General features: G+C 45.7%; 1 protein-coding gene across 1 annotated transcript in view; it reads right to left on the minus strand.

The window, feature by feature from the left end:
* PDE9A (phosphodiesterase 9A) overlaps positions 1–11,202 on the minus strand; it is a 49,134-nt gene that overhangs the window by 26,113 nt on the left and 11,819 nt on the right. Inside the window, exons 2-5 of the mRNA XM_009879327.1 lie at positions 10,647–10,717; positions 8,723–8,800; positions 7,380–7,423; positions 145–199 (exon numbers count right to left, since the gene is read on the minus strand). Coding sequence (XP_009877629.1) covers positions 145–199; positions 7,380–7,423; positions 8,723–8,800; positions 10,647–10,717 — 248 coding nt within the window. The remainder of the gene's footprint in view (positions 1–144; positions 200–7,379; positions 7,424–8,722; positions 8,801–10,646; positions 10,718–11,202) is intronic.

Genomic DNA, 11,202 nt, shown 5'->3' on the forward strand with positions numbered 1-11,202 from the left:
CAACATGTGTACCAGGCCTAAATTTGGCAGGAAGAGTGGGATTTGAAAGAGATCTTAAATACTCCTCTGCCTCCTGTGAAAATTTCACTGCAGGCTGATAAAAGAAATAGCATTTTAAATTAATAATGCCGTTCAGCTTCTTACCTTGAGAACTGCTCAGCAATCTGTCCCAATAAATTCTGAAACAATTCTTCTTTCTCTGAAAAAAATAAGTGGGAGACGTAAGAAAACACCCTTGACGCCCCTGCAAAGTGGTGTCCCCCGTCTTCCAGCTCTGACAGTGAGACATTTAGTCAAAAAGTAGTTCTTGGTCCTTTGAACAGTGACAGTGTTTGGGAATGACTCCTCATCTCACCTGCCTTCCTCTGCTTTCAGACTACAATCAAGGTTTCTCAGAAGGTTTTCTGAGGGGTGCTGTGTCTCTGAGAGGTGGCTTGTTTTAAGGCAGCAGTCTTTGGAACGGTAACTCTTCGCATTTCTTGGGCAAGACACTGGGAATTGCCATCTGCTTTTGAAAGGTCTGGCTCACAAGGACTGCCTCTGTACCATCAGCACACTGTGCCAGAGTGCCCACAAACAACACTACAGCTTATCAACGCAAGAAAACTCAGCTTGCCTTTACACTAAGATATTATCCTGGAGATCAGCTGCGTGGTGCAAATTCATAAGGATCGTACTACTCTGCTTCAGGGAAACGTGAGATGCCAAAGCGACTGTCCTTGCAGAACAAGGTCCGCCCTTCCTGGTTCATGGGACAGACACAGCAGGGCACAAGTTTCCCACCCCCTTTTTCCTTGAGAACATAACTGGGAAAAAGCCTCTGTGGGGATCCCCTGGAGATCCCATCGCTGCCTCAGCTGCTGTGGCAGTGCTTGCACTGGGAGCAGTCGTGCCGGCAGCTCCCTGCCTCCCACTGACAATGTTAGGGCTCCAGCGCTTCAGTCGGTTTGGGAAAGTCAGCCTGGTGAAGTCCCAGCCCCTTCCCAAGACCACCACAGGAGTGTAATCACTAACTTGGAGAAAAGCAGATGAGTCCTTAAAACAAGACCCTAGATTTCTAGGGAAAGTACATTCAGGAAGGAAGAAGTACGATAGCAATGTTTCCCCATCTTTCAGTCTGTCCACACGGTATTCACACAGACAGGGGAAGCATAAATCACATTCGCTGAGCTGTGAGCTCAGATTTGGAGATTGCCCCCACTTTCCCCCACTAGCCAATTTAAAATGCACTGTGCTGAAGTCGTCCTTATGCCTGCAATGTGGATATACTCTTGGTTTCTCACACTCAAGGAGTCAAAATACTGCATGCTCTCATACACACTGCATATTACAGAACACCTATTTGTAGAAATTTTGTAGAAACACCCTTTGTAGAAATACCCCAAAGGCATTTCTGAAGCTACTTCTCGCACTTGCCTGAGGGAGTGTGATGCCTCATGAGTGCAATCATCAGGCAAAACACATCAGACAGAAAGATAACCCAGCATTTACACTATATTTCTAAATAAATTTCTTGTACCTGTTGAAAGGATTTGCAGTTCCTCAGGTATTAGAGATATTAAAAATAATTGCCAAGATAACTGGAAACAATTACCCCTGTGTCTCTAAACTGGAGCAAGCACTATGAGCTCTGCAAGTCTCAGATCTAATTCCCTTCTGTTGTTGTTTTTTTTTTCTTTTTTTTTTCTGTCCTCCGACTCCCAGCGGAGTGGCTAGCAGAATGAATGAAGAGATTAGTTCTTTTCAGAGACCCATTTTTTTTCAGTTTTCTCACAAAATCCACTTTAAAACACAAGCACTGAAACAAAACAAACATCCCATTTAAGACAGGAGGAAAGCTTACCGTATGCAGCACCTGGGATGGTACCTGAGTTCAGCAGTGAAAATAAGCAGAGAAACCTGTGTCCTCTCACTTCGATGCTTCTCAGCTCTCTAACAGTGGCTGTAGCATGCCAGAGACTGACAAGTTCCCTATAAACACTGTTCCAGTGGAAAAAACACGACCGATCTTACTTTCACTCCCTCCCCCTGTCAAAACTCACTTGGAGTACTAGGACATTCTCATCCAGGGAACAGTCAGCTGCAATCTGATGTTTATGGATGTAATAAAAGACTTTGAAAACGAAGATGTATGTTTTTATAACCCTAGGGTGCAGTAAAGATATATGACTAAGAGTGGCAGTTAGTCTCATCTTAAAGAGACAAAGATCCATTTCTTTGCCGTGTTCGTTTCCGAGGGGAAGACCTCTGCTAACCCCTGGTTATGAAGAAAATGAGACATCACACCAATGTCACATAATCTCGCTTGTCCACTCCTTTACAAAACAGGAGGGCTTGGTGGCCTTTTACTCCCTTCATTACTCTCAGTTGTTTGTAGTGTTTTTTTATACCTTTGCGCAGGGTTGATACCGCATGTGCACATAGCTACTTTTTCCCTCAGTTGCTTCATTAGTTTTACTGTGATTCCCTCCGTGAAAAAGAAAATCCTACTACACATAGCATGGGCAGCTGCAACGTGTGCACCTTCCTGAAGGTTGCCAGCTCCTGCCTGCAGCAACCCAAAGGGCAAGAGCAGCCCTCTTCGCAGCTCACCCACCGCTGGCACTGCGAATGTGCAACATTTGCAAATGCAGGTGTTCAGCAAGTCAGAATTTTTTTGCAGTATGCAGAGTATTTTAGAGCTGACAAATGAAAATTAGAAAAGCCCTCTCTGGAAGATGCTGCAATAGTGTAATGCCTGGCAAGGTACAAGGCAGCTCAAGCCTCCTTGGGCTTTCCACCACTCATTCCTGTGCTCACTGCAGGCACAGGAACTTTGGCTCCTTGCTCGTTGGCCCCTGCCAGCCTCAGACCAAGGAGCTGTTTTACTCTCCCTCTCTGCAGTCCTGTTTCCAGCAGGTCTAGGCAGAAAGCAGGTGGGGGAAAATATGGCAGCAGCACTTTCTCCCACGCCTCCCCCTGCGTCCGGATCAGAGGGCTGGCAGCGAGCATGCACCTTCCCTGCCAGACGGGACCAGGTATGCACTGGGACAGCTCAGGTTGTGCCTGCACTGACACAGATGATTTCATAACCCATTGGCAAGTACCCTCTGCCTCACATCACCCCGCTCGGCACTGACTCTTCCTCTTCCTCTCCTGTGTTACCTCCTGGGATTGTGGCTGGGGAGCCACCTCCATCTCCTCACCATCCCACCAGCCTCAGCAGAGTGCAAGCAGGGAGTGCGTGGGGTTGTGGGGGAGGGTTCCTCCCATCTTTTCTGCTGTGGCCTGGGAGGATGTGGGCATCTGTCTTTCCCTGCCAGCACAGGCTGGCAAATTCTCTGCCACGCTGTCACATGTGCTTGAGCCTCTGGCTTGGGCTCCTGTCTGTGTTTCACTTTCTGTGGTTTGTTTGGATCTGAGCAATCAGGGGAATTTAAAAAGCACAAACAGCCTGGTGGACAAAAGCCACAGGAAGGAGTGTGCTTCAAGCCCAAGCCCACGTCTGTGAATCATGTCATATCAAGCACCAAATTCACAGGTTAATTTGGGCTGTTCCATGCAAGTCCCCATCCAGGTGAGTAATCCTGAAGCAGTTGGCCCCATCCTGGTGCACACATCCATGTGGGATGCATGTAAGGAGCAGCAGGTGGGATGGGAATTTTTCTCCATCAGTCTCTCTGCCTCTTCACTCTTGCCTCATCTGGAAGGGTGAACATGCCTCATAAAGGAGGAGAGATCCCTGAATAAGAAGATTTAGACACACAAACTTCTCTTTACCGATAGCAATCGGCACAAGGTCTTGTGTGTTTAATCAGGGGGAAAAAGCAGTTCTCCTGGCTCTCTGGTGCTGTCGTTGGTGAGCTCAGCAGTGGGCAAGGCAGGGTAAGCACCAGTTCAGACACAGGCCTTCCAGCAGGCAGCTAGAAGGGTCTTGGTTGACCTAGCTCTCCTGCTGCAAGCCAGTATCCCTGGGGAGAGATCCTGGGCTTTCCTCCATGCAAGCACTAGATAGCTTGTTAACTGAAAAGGTGAATAGCTGCACGACAAGGGAAGCAGGAGGCAAAGACTCTGCCTGCAGCCTCAGCCTCGCCAAGCGGCTCCAACCCATGCTGGTGGGGTTCCCTGGTGCTGAGGCTGCTAAGCAAGGAGTGGCAGATGGCGAGCTCTCTCCACATGCTGGCCTCCGTCACTATGAGGTACTGCTCTCTGGATTTCCTTGCCCACTTTCCCAGACATGATTGTGTTGGAAGGACCCACCAAAACGTGCTGGAGACAGAGATGCAGAGAGAGCTGGAGCTAAGCTTGGCATATCTCATGCTCTTTCAGGTCCCATCCCACGCGAGATCTCATTCACTCGTCCGCACACTTTGCTACCTTTAGAGCAGAAAGAAAGCCCTTGAGCATGTTTTCCCCCTGTTTAGGGCTGTGATGGATCAGGCTCACTTGAGCTCCGCAATATCTCCTCTCTCTGCACTATCAGAAATGTAACACTCTCAAGAGTGTGCTGCTAGTAGGATTCGTTCATTTAATTGACACCTCCAGCAATATTGCGGAGTGTCTGAACCCTAATAATTATAGCCACAACACAGCCATCGGTTTGCGAGTTTTGAGCCTGTTCCACCAAGAGGATGCAGACCAGAACCTTTCTGCTGTTAGGAAGGAGAAGATGTCCCTTCGATGGGCTTGGGAGTTTTAACATCCCAGAGAGAAGGAAGGGTTTGGCACCAGGAGTTTGGTGCTCAGCTTGGATGCCCACACACCTTCTGGTCTGGGGCTGTAGGAGGAGGGACAGCACATGATGAAGTGGCCCCACAGGCTCAGAGCCGGCCAGCTGGGCCCCTGCCTTTGCCTTGCAGACATCTGACCCCACAGTGAGATGACGACTGGCACTGCATCCAACAGACACTCACCGGAATAATAATTTTTTTAATTCCAACCCTCTCCCATGACTATGGCCAGGAAATGAAGAGAGGTTTCTTAACAGGACTCCGGTGGATATCTCCTCCTCTGGATAAAAGCCACTGCTTGTACTTTCCTCCCAAAGGATCGTATTTTCCAGTCCCACCTTTTACAGTCCTTGTTCCGCTGAAGCGTGCGTCATTCTTTTCCAGCTGCCTGGGAGATTGCTGAAAAGAGGTGCATTACCTCCCACTGTTGTGAAAATTGGGGTGACCCCTTTTTTGGCATGTATTTGGATGAGTTGCTTTGGGAAGTGGAATCACGGAGGCAGAGTTGTTTAAGAAATGAAGACTAGAACAGAGCTGTTTTGTTGGTTTTTTTTTTCTAATGAAGACGAATAATTTCCCACTCTGTTTATTCTTCCTACTCTCAGCAAAATGTCAGGAATGCTTAAGATTAATGACAACCCATGTGAAAGAGAAACAGATACCAAGGAACATTAGTTCCATCACACTCAGTTCAACTTTCCTCCTCCTTCCACAGAAGACTCTGTCTTATGCTTTGGCAAGCTACTGCCAGATTTTTTCTTGCCCTTTTCAGCTTAGATCGTTGGAAGTCCTTGTTTTATAAAATGCAAGGAGGGAAGAGAGACCTTGCTGACACAGTGAGCTGCACTCGGCACAAAGCAGAGCCATGCGCTGTCAGTTGGATTGAAAAATGAGGGCCCTGGGAGAGTGTGAAAAGTCATACATGGCCTTATAAAAATATACGGTTAGCTTCATGTTAGGAAAAAGGAAAAAATGATAGATTTTCTAGAAAGCCCTTCAATCAACTTCCTAGCTGGTGTAACACAGTGACATTCCCTGGTGGAGCCCCATTGGCCTCCTTTGCTGATCTTACTCTGTTCTGGGGCAAATAGCTATGTGCTACTTATGCCAACTGGTACACAGATACGCATGCTTCAGTTAAGAACCCCCTTTTTCTGATCTGATAAAACGAGTAGTGTACTCCCTGACCAGAAGATTGATGCTGTTACAATAAGACAATAGTTTAGGAGACAGATTCTTTCCCCTTAGCAGGCACTTCCATCTCTCTGCTTTGACTACCTCCTTCCGGCAACAGCAGCAGTCACTGACATGCGACTTGTTTACGGCTTGTAACAAACCTAAGCGTGATAAAGTTCTTCGCTGTTTCCTAGCTTCTTTGTTTTTTTTGCTCTGTTTGCCTTTGCACTCTGCACACAAGCTCCCTACTTGTTGCCTCTCTGTTCCACCCGCACATCCTCCTACGCTGCTTTGCTGTGCCCTTTTTCTACAGATCTTTCTGCCGCCATGGATGTGGGTATCTCAGAGAGTGACTTCAGTTTCCTGTGCCTCCCCATCTAAAAAATGGCAGCGCTGTGAGACACTGTGTTTTCTTGCATAACACGTGAGCCTAAAGTGGTGGGACCTACAATTAGTGTTAGCAAGAAAATGAGATGGGACCAGCAAAATCACCTTGCTCCTATCCCAAGAGCCTCACCCATTCTTGCAAACTGCTTTTCCCAGCCCCAGACTTTCTGGCTCCATCCTGTTCTTTCTGTGCACTCTATGTTTCCAAGCTCATCTTAACCTCTTCCCCCTTGTCTCTGCTATCTTCCCATTTTACTGCTTCTAACTGTGTCCCCAGCTGGTGGCTCCTGTCCTCCTGCAGTCCCAGCCTCAGCAGCCAGCCTCTCCCCACAGTTCCACAAGGTACAGGCTAGGGCCCTTGCTCAGGATGCCTCAGAGCGAGTGGCAGGAGATAGTGCAGTTGCACAGATGAGAGAGACTGTGAGCCAGATGCTCTACAGGAATTGCCCCAAGCAAACGCTCTTCTCCAGTGCCTGAGAGCTACTGGTCTGAGCATTGACACTGGCAGGCAAAGAGAAATGGTAGAAGTGCCACTTCAGTGCTGCCTGTGGAGAACAGCAGTGCTGTGCACTGGGAAAGTTGTTCCAGATGTATTCCTTCACCCAGGCCTTCTTTAATCTTGTCAGGTGTATTTAAATATTTATTGCACTTAGAGCTACCATGCCTACAACAGAATTTATGCTCTCTCTGCAGCCTTTTGGAAATAACATGGAGTTCAAATGTTGTGCCCAGCTTTTCAGCAGAGCTTTGCTGGGAAATGAATGAGTTTAACAAAACACTGCAGGGCAGGCTTTCAAACATCATCTGCATTGCCTGAGAAAAAAAAGCACTGCTCCATGAAAGACTTTCCCCAGGACATCCGTGGTGTTGAGTCATACCACAGCTAAGCACTGCAAAAGTCCCCTGGACCCTGGCCATTCCACCTCACCCTCAAAGGCTTTGAAATCCAGGGACTATTTTTCTTAGCTTTTGTCCGGAACACTGTGATCAAATACTTCTTACTTGTAGCTGTAGCTACAACCATGACACATCTTTCTTTCTTTCACCATAGCCGTGTAATTTCCACATGCAAATGTTTGCAAATTCAGTTCAGAAGGATCATTTTACCTGAGAGCTGCCCAGTGGCAACAGGTATCACTTTGTATGGAGACCTGGAAGAGTCAGAGAGGGTTGATGTTAGCAAATTTGATCTCATCGATGCTTATAAATATCTAAAGCGTGGGTATCAGGAGGATGGGGCCAGACTCTTCTCAGTGGTGCCCAGTGACAGGGTAAAGAGCAATGATCACAAACTGGAAAACAGGAGGTTCAACTTAAACACAAGGAAAAACCTTTTCAAAACCCACCTAGATGTGTTCTCACGCGATCTACTCTAAGGGGTCCTGCTTTGTCAGAAGGTTATCTTTGTCAGACTAGGTTATCTTCAGAGGTCCCTTCCAACCCCTAATATTCTCTATTTCTGTGATTCTGTAACACTCAGAAAGTAGTTTGTATTTCATATTCATACCTTTTGAGAAGTAGGAAGAAGTATCTGAATAAACTCTAAGCTCTCTTAAAACCTGTCAGTGTAAATATGTAATGGACACTTTTTATGAGCACATGAGCCTTTGATGGAGTAGACAATCTTTCAAGGTCCCTTCCAACACCTAACATTCTAGGATTCTGTGATTCACTACTGAACTAGAGGTAGAGAGATCTTTCTTTTGCTATACAATCACACAACACGCTAAAAATTCTTCCTCTTTGCCATGCTTTGATGTCTTGAGGACTGAGGTGGTGAAGAAATTTTGTAGGTTAGAAAGGAGATCCAGTGGTGGGGATCATCTTTTTGCTCTGTGTTCACACATTGTCCCATGCACTGTCCTCTCCCAGCTGTTGAGGCTCCACGACACAGTGTCAGTGAGAGTAACACCAGTGGTAGATAATAATGAATTATGCAATAAATAACAGTAGAAGGAGTAACTGTGAGCAGTCAGAGTTAAAATAAAAGTGTTAGGCTGAACAAGTAAGAGGAAAACAAGGAGAAAAAGAGGAAGGAATTTGGAGGTGAGAAGGGCCAAAACCATGGAAGAGACCTAACATCATCAAAGACTTTGACTTGGCTTTGCAAGGAATGTGATGGTTGTGTCCTAGCACAGCAATGAAGAAGTGGGGAAAGAAAGGAACTGGGAGACTTGACAGTGAACACAGTGAGATGGCAACAGATGTTCTACATCAAATACTTGAAAGCAATATTTTTTTCCTCAGAAATGACTCCTACTTTAATAACAAGTAAAAATCTTCAAAACCAGCAGGCATTTGTGTTATAAGCCAGCACTTATTTTTTACTGTCATCTCCCTCTGGGGAGTAGCTTGCCTCCTCCTGCACACAAAAGGCATCTGCAGGCACCCACCACCCCTTCCCTTGGGCTTGACCCTGTTTTTGAAGAGCAGGTGGCAGCAAGGCTTACCTCTCTGAGTTTGCAGGCATTGTGGGATCAATGGATACCATGCAATTGTCTGCTGTCAAAAGGGAGATCGTCGTGTTCCTGAAAAGCATGTTTCAAATAGGTTTATTTGACCTAGAAATGCTGGCTGAAATTCTCTGCTCCTACATATGGTACATGCCCATTGTCTCTCCTGCAGTACTCCTGGCCTGGCCTGGCACTGTCTTGGACCCATTCTACCTTGGTGCAGAAAGGGTCAAAACACAGGTCAGGGAGGGATTAATGCTTCACCCATTTTAATTATCAGAGATGTTTCCAGTAAAATGTTAAGTATGATCATCACTGACCTAAGAGCAAACTTTGCTCCCTGGTAACTCATATCTTCTGTTGACTCATCAACTAGTAATTTCTGTTAAAAAGCTGTGTTTTGTGACAGATACATTGACGCAGCAGCTATGTATTGACTCACACTATACGAATGACTACTGGTTCTATGAATGTCTTGAAATTGTGTAGTTACTCTTTTAACAAAACAAACAAAACAAATGTCTTGCTGAATATTGGGCTTTTTTTTTTTATTTCCTTAATGTGCTAGGTATGATCTCATCAGCTCAGATGTAAACCTTGGAAGTTCGCTTTTGCTCCAGGAGCCTGTATAAAATGTACACTTCTTTGGAAGACTTCTGATCAAAATAAAATGCCAGATATGCAGTGAACACCCTAATCATGAATCACTAAAACCACTGAACAAAGTTTTCTGGGTTATGGAGTGGAAGTACTTGACATCATAGGCAAATGAGAGTTGTTAACCTCTCTAATGTCAAAAAGGAGGAAATAGACAGGATAAACAGCACAGGGCACTAATTCTGCCCAGCAGCTTATGCAAATTCTGAGTCAATATAGACAAGTTTGTCTTCCAGTCCCCAGAGCTGGAGTAATGAAATAAATCCACGCTAAACTTATTTTTTTTCCTGTGTTTTTCTGTGCTATACACCTGTATGTACAAAAATAAAGACTATGGCTTATTGCATGCTGCCATGCAGCATCTGGCCTGTGCTGCTCAAGGTCTGCTGCTCAAATCTGCTGAAGGGGCAGATTTCCCCTTCTAGATGTGACTGAGGGTCTTCCCTCACCCTGAACCGCAGCCCTGGACAGGCAGTGCAGAAGCGTCTGGGTGCTGCACTGTGCCACACCCCATCATGCACCAGCCTCTCCCACCCTGGCACACACCTGCAACTGATCTCAGATCCCGCCTGACACCAAGATTTCAATTGGATGCTTTTTTCTAGGTTGAAGGTAAGAGAAACAAACCCCACAGGAAGTTACGGCAAGAGAGATGTACGGACTTTGCAGGACAAAGTAAATTAGGAAATACTTGGCCTGGGCAAGGGATTTAGGGATATTTATGATCTATAAAATGGTTCAGCTGGAGTACTTTGTGTGTGACTATCCCATACCTGGTATTGGATTATATTGTATCTAAGTGAAAAGCTTATCACCTAGTGGCAATGCATCTTCCTGCCCCCAAATTTTTCCCTTAAAATTTACGTTCCAAACATACAGTTGTGTTTCCCTTGATATGGGCAAAAACGGATTGCTGAGTGTAACTGGCAAAGGTGTAACTTGTAGGCACACACAACCTGTATGTCCTCAGGGCTAGGCTTCTGCACTTGCTTCTATTTTTTTAGACTATATGCCTTCTGTTCTTCTCTGTTCTACTTGGTTCCTCAGGCTCAGCCAGCACTTAGGTGGCTCAACACATGCCAGAACTTTGTGCACTTTTCCAACCGGTGCTGTCTGGATTGTCCCAATTTTTTCTTCCAGTAGACTGGATCGAGAGAGAAGCCTGAACACCAAGTAAATGAATCATTTGAGATCTGTCTTTAAATTGTCCCCAAGTAAAGGAACAAAAGTGAACCAAACGTCACAAATGAAAGGAGAGACCTACCTTGGTAACCCTGTTGCGATGCAGAATAGGTCCATAATATCTTTGGAGTTGCAGTATTTACTAAAGAGCACCTTCCAAACCGAACAGCAGCAGGTGAAAAAAAAAAAAAAGAAGACAAAGAAAAGAAAGGACAGTTAGTTCCCAGTGAGATATGAACTCTATTCAGACGTGAATTGGGCTAATTTTAAGTCTCATCCTACCATTTCAATTATCTGATTTGACTTGTGAGCTGGAATATGTCTCTGCTCCTGTTTAATACCTGTGTCTTTTTTGATAAAGCAAGTAAGCTCTGGGGACCTAATTGTGTTGTTCAGAAGTAGAGCAATAAGGCATGCGAACTGAGAACAAAAGGTTTCTCATAATGCAGTATTGCTGCAGGATGATAACAACTGCAGACTGATGGATGCAAGAGCCCAGATTTAGGAAGAAAACAGTCCAAATTTGGGGAGATTCTTGGATGTTATAAAAGGGCACTGCATTTTGGACTACATCAGCTTAAGCTAGCTTTAAACTGAACAGAGGGCTTTTCCTCCTGGCTTGAGCCAAAATTCCTGCT

The sequence above is a fragment of the Apaloderma vittatum genome, unplaced genomic scaffold (assembly GCF_000703405.1).
Source record: "Apaloderma vittatum isolate BGI_N311 unplaced genomic scaffold, ASM70340v1 scaffold9382, whole genome shotgun sequence".
Lineage (NCBI taxonomy): Eukaryota > Metazoa > Chordata > Aves > Trogoniformes > Trogonidae > Apaloderma > Apaloderma vittatum.